The 15,498-nt window shown below is 43.4% G+C and overlaps 1 protein-coding gene across 3 annotated transcripts in view; it reads left to right on the top strand.

Moving 5' to 3' along the window:
• Window positions 1-15,498, top strand: part of MYO5B (myosin VB) — a 371,041-nt gene that overhangs the window by 127,503 nt on the left and 228,040 nt on the right. For all 3 annotated transcript variants that reach the window (XM_003953284.6, XM_016933688.4, XM_054671932.2), the window contains exon 2: window positions 13,579-13,689. In XM_003953284.6, coding sequence (XP_003953333.4) covers window positions 13,579-13,689 — 111 coding nt within the window. The remainder of the gene's footprint in view (window positions 1-13,578; window positions 13,690-15,498) is intronic.

Here is a 15,498-nt window from a genome sequence, read left to right as displayed (position 1 = left end):
TTGAGCCACAAACTTTGACCTTTCCATGGATATATTAAAGGTGGACATTAAAGATGTTGCCCTGGGCAACCGTCTTACTGGGAAGCAGGAAGGTGGTTAAATGATAAGTGCAAATGGAGTGTTGAGAGCTTAATTTAGTTAACCTACTGATTGGGAAAACCAAGGTCAGGAGAATGTGAATGATTTGTCCAATGCCGTTTTGCTATTTGGATGCTGAGGGAGGTCTGTGTGCCTTGGTAACCTATTGACCAGAGCCACATTTCTTCTTTTACACCAAGACCCAGTTGCCTTTTGCTTGACATCTTCAGCTCCATATTCTCAGTCATCCTGGGAAGAATAAATGTGACGTGGCCTGTGTCCAGAACGAGCGTGCTTCCTTTTCTTTCATTCTGTTTCCTTCTATGCATTTCCAGTTTACTTAAGGTGGGACTGCTTAGATCACTTAACTTTGTTGGAGGAGTTTTGGTCAGTCCTTTGTGATGTTCTCCCACACTCTGATCTATGGGGGCTTGGACCCCAGGAAGGCCTTGGATCGAGGGCAATGACAGGGGCCACTGGGGAAAGCTAATGCTGTAGATCTGGGATGTGTCCCTATTTTGACACCTAAGTGGTACTGGAAAGAATACAGTATGACTCGGGCTGTATCCAGAACCTGGATGATTTAACACCTGGTGTGGGTTTCTATTTTAAGAACTAGATGTATACTTGTTAAAATAGGGATGTGCACATATTTCAGTATCTACCATTAATCTCACATATTTGACAAAAGCTTTATTGGCTACCTAGTATGTAAGGCATCTGTAAGAAAGTGAGAATTTTATTGAGGAATAGGGTTCGCTTATGTTGTCCCAGAGATTCTGAGCTCCTTTGGATTTAAAATATTTCCACTCTAAAAGTGTTGTGTGTGTGTGTGTATATGTGTGTATATATATATGTATGTACGTGTGTGTATATATGTATGTATGTATATGTGTTTTAGAACATGTCTGTGGTGTATACTTGGTAAGGAAAACAGCACCAGCAAGACTGGAGTGCTTTTGTGTTACCTGTCCCCATGGGTCACTGTTCTTAATAGTAATTGTCTTAGTCCGTTTTTAGTTGCTATAAAGGAATACCTGAGGCTGGGTAGTTGATAGAAGAGGTGTATTTGGCTTATGGTTCTGCAGACTGTACAAGAAGCATGGTGCCAGTAAATGCTTCTGGAGAGGGCCCCAGGCTGCTTCCACTCATGGCAGGAGACAAAGGGGAGCCAGCATTTGTGGCGATCACATGGCAAGAGAGGAAGCAAGAGAAGCAGGGAGGTGCCAGGCTCTTTTTAACAACGGGCTCTTGCGGAAACTAAGAGTGAGAACTCACTGCCTTCCACCCTGGAGGGCATTAATCTATTCATCAGGGGTCTGCACACATGACCAAACATCCCCCATTAGGCCCCATCTCCAATATTGGGGATTGAATTTCAACATGAGATTTGGAGGGGACAGAGATCCAAACTATAGCAGTAGCAATGGTAACTGGGACTCTGAACAACAGCGTCTGAGGGCAGCACCGCTCATCTGATGGGTATGTACATGCTGCTCAGGTTTGGGTTGAAGGAAGGCAGCAGGCAAAGGCTTCTCCTTGTAATCCTTGGGTCCAGTCATAGCTCATCCATGTACAGATAGAACAGGAAATATAACCGATCTTCCCATTTACTTCATAACTCCTCAAATAGTTTTCACAGTGACACCCCTCTTTTTGTGCAAAGTTTTAGATTGAGAAGATGGGGCACATCTCTCATTTTACCTTTTCTCATTAAGATGAATTCCCCCTTCCATCTTCATAGTAGAGTGGATAAAGGGTGCATTTCACGCAATCTCATCTCTCCTTCTCTCTTCCTAAACTCTACTAAGTCTTTTCTTATGAGGAACATAAGTGTCAGGCCAGTTATCTTTAAAGTTGCAGACACAGTTTTCAACTGCACATGAAAGGACATTTCAGGATAAAGCTGCACCTGAATCTCTCTAAAACATGTTCATTTGGCCTAGAGGAGTTTGAGGTAGCTGTGGTCATCCTAGGGGATCTATGGTTATCTGACAGCTCAATTTGTTTGCTATTAACACTAGATAGAGCTCTCCAGAGAATGATTCGGTTCCAAATAGGCAGGCTGTATTATTGATAGTGTCTGCTCAGTAATTCATCTCAGAAGCAGGATGGAAATCAGAGGCAGCTTTTTAAGGTCTTAGGGTAATAGTAATTTAAGCAGCAGATACCCACTTAACTTTGCTAGCTCGAAAGTCACAACTGGTTTCATGGCTGCTACTCAGTGTGTGTGTTGATTCGGGAACATTTTTTCCTTTCTTCTGATATCCTAGAATTTTAGATGGTATTATTGTGCCGTTTTGCTAATGTACCCAGGTTGAACATTTCTTCTCTATTCTTAGCATTAAACTTTTCCATTCAACCCTCTGAAACAACAAATTAGCTCCATATTGCCTTATGCAATGAAAAAAGTTGGTAGACCTGGTTGATGATGACATGAAATAATACATGAATAAGGAGGTTTCAAAACTGTGTAAGTATTTCTACAGAAGTGTGGTGGGAATGGCAGTTTAGCAATTGGGCATGATACAAGTACCAAATAAAAAAGGAATATTCAGGGGCAGAGTTTCAAAGACAGTTTATATGGGGATAGTGGTAGGACAAATGATGTCCGTGATTTCGTATCATTGTTAGTGCTCGTATGAGGACAAAGGGAAGGGACTGGGATTATGCACATTGCAAGACTGAACTATCTTCCTGATAATAATTCTTCCATATACACTCCATCTGTAAATCTGATATTTTTATCATGCAGTTTTGACCATGTCCTTTCCCATGTTTGAAATCCATGTGTAGTTTTCCATTGGCTATAGAATACTTAAAAAAAATCTGTAATGTGACCCCCAAGAACCTACTGGATCTGGCTTCTGCATCTCTTGCCAGTGTCATTTTGAGCCCCTTTCACCACTGTCCTCTGTCTCCCACCCACACTGGCCCTCTTTCAATTCCTTAGCGAGTCCTCCTCCTTCATGCCCCAGACTTGTCACACAGGTATCCTCTCAGCCTGGAAACCACCTCTTCCACATCTTGCCCAGCTACCTCCTTATCCATCTAGGATTCAGCTTGAATCATCTCCAGTGAGGCCTTTCCCGATGACCCACAGTGGGTTGGGTCCCCTGTCACATGCTGTGAATGTTGGTGCTGTTGATGCGTTTATGACCATTGCAGGAGATTAGCCGCATGTGGTCCGGGATCCTTGAAGGGCCCTGTGATATGGTTTGGCTCTGTCCCCCAACCCAAATCTCATCTTGAACTGTAATCCCCATATGTCAAGGGAGGGACCTGGTAGGAGATGATTGGATCATGGGGGCAGTTTTCCCCATGCTGCTTTGCCTACAGTGAGTGAGTTATCATGAGATCTGATGGTTGTATAAGTGGCAGTTTCCCCTGTACTTTTTCTTTTCCTGCCACCTTGTGAAGAAGGTGCTTGCTGCTGCTTTGCCTTCCGCCATGATTGTAAGTTTCCTGAGGCCTCCCCAGCCATGCAGAACTGAGTGAATGAAACCTCTTTCCTTTATAAGTTACCCAGGCTCTGGTATTTCTTTATAGCAGTGTGAAAACAGACTAAGACATCATGTCTCCTCTTCACTGTGCCCAGCACCTCGCACAGTGCCTGGCTGTTGTCTAGAGGTCTTCAGTAAATACTTGTAGAGGATTAGGTGAACTGGAGTCCATGCTCCAGTCTGTAAGCCTTGGTAACCTATTAGGGACATATAGGAGTTGAATGTTTATTGAACAGCTTCAAAGATAGGTGTTTGACGAATTGGAGATGGGGGAGACTGACATGCTCCTGTGGAAGGAAAATTGAGAGCTCGCTTGAGTCCTAGATGCAAGTATGTGAGGTGTGTAAGTTCTGAGATAGGTCATCTCTTGAAGACAGAGTAAGGACAAACCAACTCATGCACCCAAATACAAGGTGCAGTTTCCCCCAGGTTATTTCTTAAGAAAGAGTGGTGCTCCTATGCTTTCTCTTAGTTATTTTGGTCAATGAAGTGGTTTGCAGAAGAGAACTTAGCCTAGAATAACTTCAGTCAGTGCTTGCTTTGGTTGTTTAGAGAGGTCAAGTAATGGAACAGGTTTTTAAAAAGAAAAAGGAAGCACACTTAGACTGGATAAATATTTATAGGGCTATGACCTTTCAATAAGTGTTATGGTGATCATAAACTGTTAAGGTTGTTTCTCTGGGGAAAGCAATATACTGGTCTTTTATAGAGATGAGAATGTAAATCCACTGGATGAAGAGGAAAACAACTATCCTGTGATAGAATCAGATATGGATTTTAAAAGTTGGATTATGTCAATGAGCTTTGAAAATGAAGGTGATATGCTCTGGAAAACTGTCTTAAGTGACTTAAAGATTTTTAATATGATAGTAGATTGCTTAATTCATATACTTGATTGCTCTGTTTAGGGAGGTTTGACAGTCTAGGAGCTGAATTATGGAAGTAGGATTTTAACAGTTTTAGCTACTTGATTGGATCTGGACATATCCTTTAGCTGCATGATATGCACTAGCTTTGAGGAAATCTTTTTTAGCTTTTTTGGCAAGCAGGTTAATGGATTCAGCATTGCAGCCTTAAAAAGCTGACTTACTGTGGACACGTCCCTTTTTAAATGGGAGCTTTCAGTGATCTTTCCACTTAGGCCATTAGGTCATTCACAGTCTCCAAAGAATGTTCCCTTGTGCTCAATTCAGACTTGGGGGTTTACAATCCAAGTTCATTGAAAGTGGACATGCAGAAGGTACTAAACTGATATGTCTGTTGTCCAAGTAGATTGTGGGAAGTCTTGAAGTGAGAGCATCACCGCATTGCTTGATAGGTATTTCTAAGCCTCTGCTATCACTGCTTCCCTCACCAACAAGTATACTACTGGTATAAACCAGCTGGATAAAATGACTCAGCAGTGTTCCTTGTACACCAAACGCTTCCCAGCTTGTCAATTCATCACTTGAGGACACACTGCTTACTCTGTTAACTACATTTGTAGGGCAGTAAACAGGTAAATTTTGCCTTCATCAGCCACATGGAGACTCGATTCCTTATTAGCTTCAAATACAGATATAGAATGTGTGATAAATGGAATTGTGACTGACACAATGAGATATCACAGAAAGTTGACTCTCTTCTGAAGAGACTAGGTTGAGATGATATGATACATACGATACCATAGCATGTGGATTTGCCTTTTGTTTATAAGTGACTTTTGTTTCATTTAAATGGTAGGAAATGTTGAATGTTATTATAATTGTGCTATGTGACTATGCAGTTACCGCATCAGAGCGACTCTTTCTTCTCTGCTTTTTTCTCCTCTCCCCCCAGGTTGCTCAGTGGCTCTCTGCTGTCCCCGTCTGTGTATATTATGTATAGTTCTTTCTCCTGGTGCTCTGCATACCCTAGTTCTCTGTCATTTAAGAGAAAACAGCAGCAAGATAGGGAGGCCTCTGGGTGGGACTTGGTAGTCTACCTAATTGGCTCAGAAATCATACCTGAATTTTTAGTTACTTAGGTGGCTCTGGGCAAACGGGATGTTTACATGTAATTCCTTGTGGCTCTAAATTACAGGGAGCTTTCCAGTGGAAAGCATTTGGGGAAAGGGGAAGATTATTACTGGTTCAGGAAGCCTTTAATGGAAATGAGTAAACGGAAACTCAGAAGCATGGCTCGCCGCTGGGGGAGGAGGAGTTAACTCGGGAAATAATCTGGAAGCGCTGAGCTTCTCTGTTCCCATGACACTTTATACCCACATGGTTCTGTTGGGATTCTTTGGCTGGCTGTGCTCTCCTAGAGGGAGTCCTCTCTGGTTTTATTCACTCCCAGGGCCTGAGTCCTGCCATAGTAAGAACTACCAAGCACTTAAAATGTGCCAGATACTGGGCCAAATATTTCATATACATTATTTAATCCTAACGACAACCCTGGTGCAGAAGACATTTCCACCAGATGATGAAATACCTTCTGAGGAAGCCGAGCCTCAGAAGTGTAGACCCTTACCTGATGATGGGAGTGGGGACCAGCACCCTATATCTGAATCTTCACCTCCTTGCTCTTCTGTCTCCCATAGTGGGAGCCCAGCCCAATAAATGTGAAGGGAAGATGACCAACAGCACACCAATGGGAATGTTCTTGATTTGGGCTCCCCAAATTTGCAGGACTAATCATCACCACTGGGTTCAGGATGTGGTGTCTGGGCCCATGAACACTCCTTCAGACAGCGGTACCTGTAGAAATGATTGTGAGTTCTACTGGGAGGGGGTGCAGGGCTTAGTCTTTATCTTCTAAATTCTTACCTTGCAAAAGAGTGGAGTGTGACCCACTTCGTGCAAGCACAGTTAGGTAAGGTGTTTCCATAGTTCCTACAACACAGCAGTATCCTTCCAGGTACCAAGCCACTTGGGAAACTGCTGTTTTGCTGGTGTTAAATGAAACTATTAGTTTAGAAATGTTTTTTCTTCCTTCTTTCTTCTGAACAGACCAGTGTTCCTGTTCTCGGTCCCCTAATCACAGGAATGGACAGGGAGTTTATACTGCCAGCTATCAAGTTAGGCTGTGGGATCCCTTGTCCATTCCCAGGGAACTCTGCCCAGACTGCCCTGCTTCCGGTGAAGGCTTTGTTGCAACTGAAACTTCAGCCTGTCTGATGCTTAATGCTGAAACTACCTGTGGCTTAACTTGGCGTGTCATTGTTAATTGGCATTTGTACATTTTTTTTCATGTGTAATTACAAAGCACTTTACCTGTATAAAATACATACTCAGCAGGACTCTGGGCTGCTGTAAACAAATCAATATTTCTCCAGGAGTGGGGTAGACAGTGGAGGACTTAGAGACTGAGATCTTTTCTCCAGGCCTGCTTTTGACTAAGCTCTTGGCAACTTGGGCAAATTGTTCAGTACTTTTAACCCTCAGGTTTCTCCTGTATAAAAGAGGATTGATAACCCTGCTCATCCTAATTCAGTTTTGAAACTAAGTTGAAATGACTCAAATATTTAAGATTACTTATGTTAGTAGGAGGGGATGGAAGTAGCATTATTATTAATTCCAGGGAGTGCAGGTTTCAAATGTCCCTGTTCTCTTCTCCCTGAAGGTCCACCTTGGCTCCTGAGGTTCACTCTGAGATAGGAGTTTTAATTCTGACAGTGCATTCATCACTTGGGAAGTTTTTAAAAAATACAGTGTTTGGGCCCTACCCCCAAAGATTTAACTATTCAAGTGTGGGATATGGGTGTTAGTGGTTTTGTTTTTTAAAGATCTGAAGATCTGCAGATAATTCTTATATGCCAGCCAGCATTGAGAATCACTTCTCTCAGGTTTTTGGAGTAGAAGTAGGCTAGAAGTAGGTATTGATTTTTAAGGTAAGATGTGGCTACCTATGTATTATGACCTACAGGACATCTAAAGGATCCCAGTAACATGGACCACCTTAGGTTTCTTATTTTCCTTTTCTCATTTACTAATTCTATCCAAAATCCCATCAGGATTTCTCGACAAAACTGTATAGTACTATCACCATCATCATCATCATTGCCTAATACTTATGTGCTGTGATAGTGGGCTCTCATTTAATTCTTAGAACACTTCACGAGGTAGATAGAACTTTTACCTTTTGTTCAGCTAAGGAAACTGGGGCTCAGACCCATTCATCAGCTTACACAAGCTAATAAATGGTGGTTAGAATTCCTCTCCGAAGCTGTTTGACTCTAGAGCCCGCACACTTGACCACAGTGCTACGGCCTGATAATTCATATATATGGATAAATGCTGTGCTCTTCTGGACATTGTATTTACATTTTAGCTGGGGCTCTTTGGGAAAGAGTTCTTTAGCTCTGGGGAAATAATCTGCAGGCTGGAGTTTAATGTTTAACCACAGACTGGTAGGGAGAGGCCTGTAGCACATGAGGGTCTGTGATACCCTTCAAATCTGTTACCCAGTCAGCCACATGGAATTACATTTTTAAACTTGCTTGCATATTGAATTCATCTGGGTAGCTTCAGAAAACACTACCTGGTTCCCACCCCTAGAGGTTGATAAAAGTAGGATGGGGTGTTGCCTGGCAATGGGAATTTGTGAAAGCTCCCTAGGTGGTTCTAATATGTAGCCAGGATTTAGGCTCTTGTCACAGTTGGCCACCCCCTCCAGCTGTGTATGTAGGAGAACAGCTGCTGGAGCTGGCCCTGCAGTGGAATAAAGGAACAGGTTGTTGGAGAATAGCTTGGTACTAATGCCTTTACATTTGATGTAGGCATCTTCCTTCTCTAGGAAATATGTGGGGCTCTTTTCAAAAGAACTTTCCAAAAATCACAAGCTTTTCTTTGATAATTGGGTCAGACTTGCTATTTTATTTATTTTGATATGAAGGAATTAAGTGTTGTTAAAATAGGATAGTGACAAATTGAGTGGTATGGTAATTGGGTTGTATGAGTGAGTTTGTCTGTCTTATAGTCTGTTGGCTTATAGTAAATCTGGTAGTGGTCAGATTTGTTTGAAGACATTCCTTGAAGGTGAGAAAAAATTACAAGGCAACACAGATCCTTGGTTCTAGAGAGTGTGTTTGGCTCATAAAATAATGGCTTTCTGTGAAAATATTTTACTGCTTTTTCATAGACTAGTAATGTGAACCGATGCCAGGAGAGAGCATGTACAAGATACTGTTTGCAATCTCTACAACCAGAACAGTGTGTGTGTGTTTAAACTGAGATAAAATTTACATAATATAAAACTAACCATTTTAAAGTGAACAATTTGGCTTTTAGTACATTCAGTGTTTGCAACCACCATCTCTGTCTGGTTACCAAAACACTTTCATCGCTCCAAAAAGAAACCCTTCCCCTCCGAATCCTTTCCGTCTCCAAACCTCAGATCATGTCTGCCTTCCTCAAGTCTTTCCCAGCTACTGTGGTCTTGTCTCTCCCTTCTTAGTTCATGTGTCTGTTTCTTGGCCATATATTTTGTACTCATCATATACTGCTTTGTACTTGATTACAGAAGCAATGCATCTCGCAAAGCCAGCATGTGAGGCAAAATTTGATTATGGTTAAAATTACCCTTGGAAGATCTATAAATTTCTCATTATATGCAGTATGGATGACATTGGGTAAACAGCCCTGCTCAGTAATTTATAGACACTTTAAACTGAGAATCCATAAAGTAAGATAAAAGTGAGGAGGCAGAGCGGGGAGGTGGCAGCTGGCAGCTGTGAACCATCCTGCACAGAACAGGGGGTTCACTTCATTCTGATTTAACAATGAACTGCTATAATCTCAATGCGTGTCCACGTGTCTTTATTGTGGAGATTGACTGGACACATATCTTGTGCCTAATATTTACTAGATTTGCATCTAAAGCTTGCTTGATCAGATCTGCATATACAAAATCCTTTTCAACATCTTGGAAGAATTTGGCTACCAACTTTCTCTCTTCCAAAGTCGGCATTAACTTGTTTTCCCCTCTCTCCCTGTCTTCCTTCTCTCCACTGGATAGATGTTACTCCCCTTAGGAGTTGGTCACATCACCCCATTAGGGCATATTTTTATGTGAGTTATCGACCCAACTAAATATACATCCCTTAGGTTCAGGAGCTACATCTCCATGTTCATACTTTGTTACATGGTACTTAACACAATGTGTTTTAGGTATAAACCAGGTGCCCCATGAATGCACATTCTCTGTTCACTGATTCCTGTACTCAGCATGAACATTTAGTGAGCATCTGTTCTGTGCCAGGATGTGCTAGATCCTAGGGATACAAAGATGCCCAACAGTATATTTGGAAGATCTTGCTGTAATGAGGTGAAACTGATGTGAAAGAAATGACTGCAAAACCAGAAGGAAAGCTAATCATAGAAGAATTTATAGTGGCAGCTTATGGTTGGGTAGGGCTAACTCTATGGGGAACAGGGAAGGAAGTGATCAGTGAGGAGATGGTGCTGGAAGTTGGACCCTGCCCACATGGACAAGTAAGGTAGGGCACTGTGGCCTGAGGAAATAGTAAGTACAAGGACAGAGGTTGGCATGCTTTCCTGTAAAGGATCAGATAGTAAACATTTTACTATGTGTTTTTTTTTCTCCGAGACAGAGTCTTGCTTTGTCACCCAGGCTGGAGTGCAGTGGTACAATCTCTGCTCACTGCAACCTCCGCCTCCCGGACTCAAGCGATTCTTCTGCCTCAGCCTCCCAGGTAGCTGGGATTACAGGCACCCGCCACCACGCCTGGCTAATTTTTGTAATTTTAGTAGAGACAGGGTTTTACCATGTTGGCCAGGCTGGTTTCGAACTCCTGACCTCAAATGATCCACCTACCTCGGCCTCCCAAAGTGCTGGGATTACAGGTGTGAGCCACTGTGCCCGGCCTACTATGTTTTTAAAATGGCTTTGAACCATAGGGTCTCTGTCATTACTTTTTGTTTTTTGAGACAGAGTCTCATTTTGTTGTCCAGGCTGGAGTGCAGTGGCACAATTGTAGCTCACTGTAACCTTGACCTTCTGGGCTCCAGGGACCCTCATGCCTCAGCCTCCTGAATAGCTAGGACTACAAGCATGTACCACCACATCTGGCTAATTTTCTTTTTTAAGTTTTGTAGAGACAGGGTCTTGCTATATTGCCCAGGCCAGTCTCAAACTCCTGTCCTCAAATGATCTTCCTGCCTCGGCTCCCAAAGTGCTGGAATGATAGGCATGAGCCACTGCACCTGGCCTTCAATTCTAGCATTAAAATGTGAAAGTATTAAATAGATAATACATCAATGAATGAATGAATATGGCTGTGTTCCCAGGAAACTTGATTTATGGACATCAGTATTTGACTTTCATGTGATTTTTTTCATGTTATGTGAATATCCTTCTTCTGAGCTTTTTTCAACCATTCTTAACTCATGGGCTATAGAAAAACAGGCAACACAGGCAGTGTGCTAGATTTGTCCCATAGCTGTAGTTTGCTGACATATTCTCAAAGGCAGGGGAGAGTGAGATGATGTTGCAGGAATGGAAGAGTAAGTAGTTAGTATGAGGATTCTGATGCGGTGAGTCTGGGGGAAGCTGAAATTCTATGCTTCTAACCTGCTCCTAGGTGACGACGATGCTGAGGTCCTCACCTGGAGGAGCAAGGAGCTAAAGTACCATTGAGATCCCACTGTGCCCCTTATGTTGTGATAGGTTTTGTGGGTATGGGACAATATGAGAAGCCAATTGTATGCCTACCAGGTGCTCTCAGTCTCTTTAGAGAGGAGAGATTTATATAACTAGAAAGGTACATGAACTCCCCTAGAATAAAAGTTGAGATCGAGCCAGGCAACGAGATTCTTCAGTGCTGGATGCAACTAACCACCCCACGAGTGGCATATGGGCCACAGGGTGATGGCCAGCAGAGTCCTTGGCTGAGCTGGGACTGGGCTCCCTGGCTTCCAGGATCTACACAACATCACCTCCGTTTGGTTCCTGTTGGGATTTTCCTGTTCCTTTTTGGTTATTCCTCATTCTGTTATCTTGAGCCATTCCTGGCATGATTTACATGGAGTGGAGACTTTGCTTTAGGTAAAAATTTCTTGGGTATGCTGGCTGAAGGGGGAGTCCCAGGAGTGGAACTCAGTGACAAGAGAGAGCTGTGGTGAGGCTGAAGGACAGACACTCACCTGAAGCTTAGGGACAGCAGCTTTAAAGGTCATCACAGCTGGATGGATGGTGGACTTAAACGATAGTGGAGAAAGTGAGGACACCTGGGGGTAGAAGAAATGTTGACAGTTAAGGTCAGCAAATGCTCAGAAGGTTTTCTCTGGAGGTACCTCAGAACATTCCTTATATTTTACTCTGGAGCTCTCAGATACAATAAAGCTCTTTGTTATTTTAAAGCTCTATATTATTTTACTATAAAGATGTGATAATATCTTGCCATAAGGCAGCAGGCTTAAGAAGCAGGGAGAAGGTTAAGATTCTGTGAATTTGTTTCTTAGTAATGAAACTGATGACTTTGGCTTGTACCCTGAGTTGGGATGTCAAGGATGCAAAGTAGTTGATGTTTGCTTTCTCATTGACTGGTATTCTGATTCTGTTGCCTTACAACTTTCACTGTTTCATAGTATATTAGAGACAAGTGTAGGAGGGGTCAGGATCTTGCTTTAAAAAAAAAAAAAAAGCCTCTGATTACCTGGAGGAAAACACTGCTTTGAAAAAAAAAGTCAGGACCAAAGTAAAGCCAGCTGGCCCCATGTGCACAGGTGACAGACTGGCCCAGGGTCTGTGCTCAGCTGTCACTCCAGGAGTGAAGTGGATGATGCTGACCCAAGCACATGTTCTGGTTGAGCTTTTGGTCAAAAGAACCAGTTGTTTCAGGTTTCCTGATAATATTCTATGGCCAAGAAGCCAGATGTATGTGTGTGTACTGACGGCTTCTACAGAAAATAGGCCCTGTGGAAGTTGCCTACCTATGAGATGAAAATGCAGAAATTGTTCTGACAGCTGTGCAGTAGGATCCCAGGAGATCCAGATGCTGCCATTCAGCACTCATTAGTGTCTCTGGGAGCTTTTATGTCACCTCAGATCCTGACTGAGTTGGTCTGAGGTACAGCCAAGAATTGATATTTTCCAGGCTCCCCAGGTGATTCTGACTGCAAGTAGGGCTGGGAACCTCCTAGTTATGTTGAGAATGTGCTGGGCAAGTCAGACAGTTAATCCTGTATCACTACTTTACCAAGGGCTGTGTTCTTTCCTGCCAGAACTTGGCCCCATTCAGTGACTTTGTCTGCAAATCAGGATAGCTGCTTGGGGAAGGTGAGTGAAAGTTTTGGGTTTATGGCTTAAAGAATGGACAAATAGGCCGGCATAGTGGTTCCTGTCTGTCATCCCAACACTTTGGGAGGCTGAGACGGGAGGATCACAGGAGTTGGAGGCTGCAGTGACCTGTGATCACACCACTGCATGCTAGCCTGGGTAACAGAGTGAGACCCCATCTGAAAAAAGAAAAAGAGTGGACAGATAAATTCAGGTGGCTGACAACTTGAGGATACTTAAATACACTTTCCATTTGCTGACCACTTTCTTTCACTTCTGCAGGAAAATGACTTTTTCTCTGAATGCAGAATATCAGCAGAGATTCCCAAGCTTTGAACATTTGCTATACTGTCTTGGCTTTTCCCTGTGTTGTTTTGTTAGTAGCCTGCTAAATAACTCCCTCTGACATTGCTATTTTGTAACACCCTTTGAGATAATGGTGCAATATCTAGTGTATATAAACAAATGCAGGCTCAACAGTCTCTTGGGTAGAATTTTAATTTCATTGATCTGCAACGTTCTTTTAACATCTAAAAGGTGCCCTCTGCTACCAGTCCTGTGAGTTGTTCCCCTGTTATCATGATATCGGATCACGTTGTGTCCTGAAATGAGAAGGTGGGGAGATGTGTGCAGATAGCTTTAGAAGTTCTCCTGATGGGCACTTTCTAGGTAGTGACACACATTTAGAAATCTGAGAGCTTTGTTCTGTATCTAAGTTTCTTCTGTTTTAATCTTTCAGTGCACAAGGGTCTGGATCCCTGACCCTGATGAGGTATGGCGCTCAGCTGAGTTAACCAAGGACTACAAAGAAGGAGACAAGAGCCTACAGCTCAGACTGGAGGATGAAACGGTAAGAGTGAGTCCGGGGCAGGGGGGAAGGGGTGGGGTGGGGTGGGGGGGCAGGGGTGGGGTGGGGCGAGGGGGCAGGGGTGGGGTGGGGTGGGGAGCTCAGGTGTGCGAGGAACAGGAGTAGATACTACATTGTGGGCTGGAGTTTTCCCTGGACATTGGAGCTCCTGAGCCCTTGGATTCTTTCTTGTTGCTATTGATGTATGTGAAAGTGCTAAGCCAGGAAGCTGCTCTATGGATGTCACACAAAAAATAAGTGTTTATTGGGGTTAGCAGCTGAGAGATCATTGGTGGTCAAGGCAGGAATCTTCAGTGGAGTGGAGGGAACATGAGGTTGAGACCTCACTGGGAAGTGAGGGAGAGGAGCTGCTACAAGGGTCCCTGCAGGGCACAGTGGTTGGAGCCAGCCTGCCTGGGTTGGGATCCTGGCTCAGCCATCATTAGTTTTGTGACCTTATATCAGTTCGCAATCTTTCTGTGCTTGTTACTTCATCTATAAAATGGGAGTGCTAGTTTATCTAGGGCTGTTTTGAGAATAAGATGGGTTAATATGTGGCAAGTACGTAAAACAGTGCCTGGCACATAAGTGCTCCCTATGTGTTAGCTGCTGTAGTGAGCATTTTTTATTTTTTGACCTTCAGGCTGTTTCTTTCAAGTGGAAGACAAGGTAGTAACTATGAAATTCTATTCCTCCTAATATGTCTGATTTAGTTTACCTTCTCGTGAGCCTTTTGTGACCACTGCCTCTGCAACTGGTGCATTTCACAAATAATGGATGCTTATCCTGTATGCTGTGCCAGGTCCCAGGGGGCAGATGGGTAAACGGTTGAGGCCCTGCTGTTTCAGATAGCTCAGTGCTAAAGGGGGGCAGTGAATATGAACACAAAAGTGAGACAAAGTATTATGATAAATGGCAGTAGGCATGGAAGTGAGTGCATGAGGTATAGGAGAGAAAAGGCACCCACTCTTTTTATTTTTAAAGAGATGGGATCTTGCTGTGTTGCCCAGGCGGGCCTGAAACTCCTGGGTTCAAGTGATCCTCTTCCTGCCTCAGCCCCTGGAGTAGCTGGGACTCCTCTTGAGGAGAGGGGGTTTTGGGAAGGAGCTGGCTTGTAAGATTCAGGGTGCGGTGACCAAGAGTAGGGTGTCCCAGGCAGGAACTGTGTGTGCCAAAGCCCTGAGACCTTCTTGTGTTCCAGGAAAGGGAAGGAGGCCAGTGCATCTGGGAGCTGTTGGGGAAGGGGACCGTTGGGTGGCTTCAGACTGAGGATGCAGGCAGAGGTAGTTCATGCCGGCTTTACAGTGGGGGAGACGACTGGGAGAAAAATAGGTTTGGAACAAAATGGTTGGTAACAAATTAAGAGTTGGCTTTGGGATGGGTTGAGTTTGGGCTGCAGAACAGACATTGCTTGGAGAAAAGGTTCGGGTTGGAGAGACTGTTTCCTCTCTGAATGGCAACAGCACTAAAAGTGTGTACCGTATCCTCTGTCCTCTGATCATTTCCTGCCTATTCTTGGTCTTGTCTCCTTTTCTAGATGGTTGGTGATTAACTTGTTGATTGAACATCCTACCACTAACTTCTGTTTTGTATCAACTTAAGCATATGACTTGGTAAACCCAGAACATGAGCTTATTAGAAAACGTCTGTACTGAGGTGTGCACCCCTCACATTCCTCTTCCTAGTAGGCAGCTTTCGCTAGCCACCTCTTGCTTTTGAGATGAGAAGCACAACTCCCAACAGATGGAATTATGTTTACCATGTTGAATAACTTCCCACCCCATGCCCAGGAAAAAAAAATGAAATTAGTCC

The sequence above is a fragment of the Pan troglodytes genome, chromosome 17 (genome assembly GCF_028858775.2).
Source record: "Pan troglodytes isolate AG18354 chromosome 17, NHGRI_mPanTro3-v2.0_pri, whole genome shotgun sequence".
Taxonomy (NCBI): domain Eukaryota; kingdom Metazoa; phylum Chordata; class Mammalia; order Primates; family Hominidae; genus Pan; species Pan troglodytes.
Note: the sequence above shows the minus strand (reverse complement) of the source record. Positions and strands in the feature narration are given on the sequence as shown.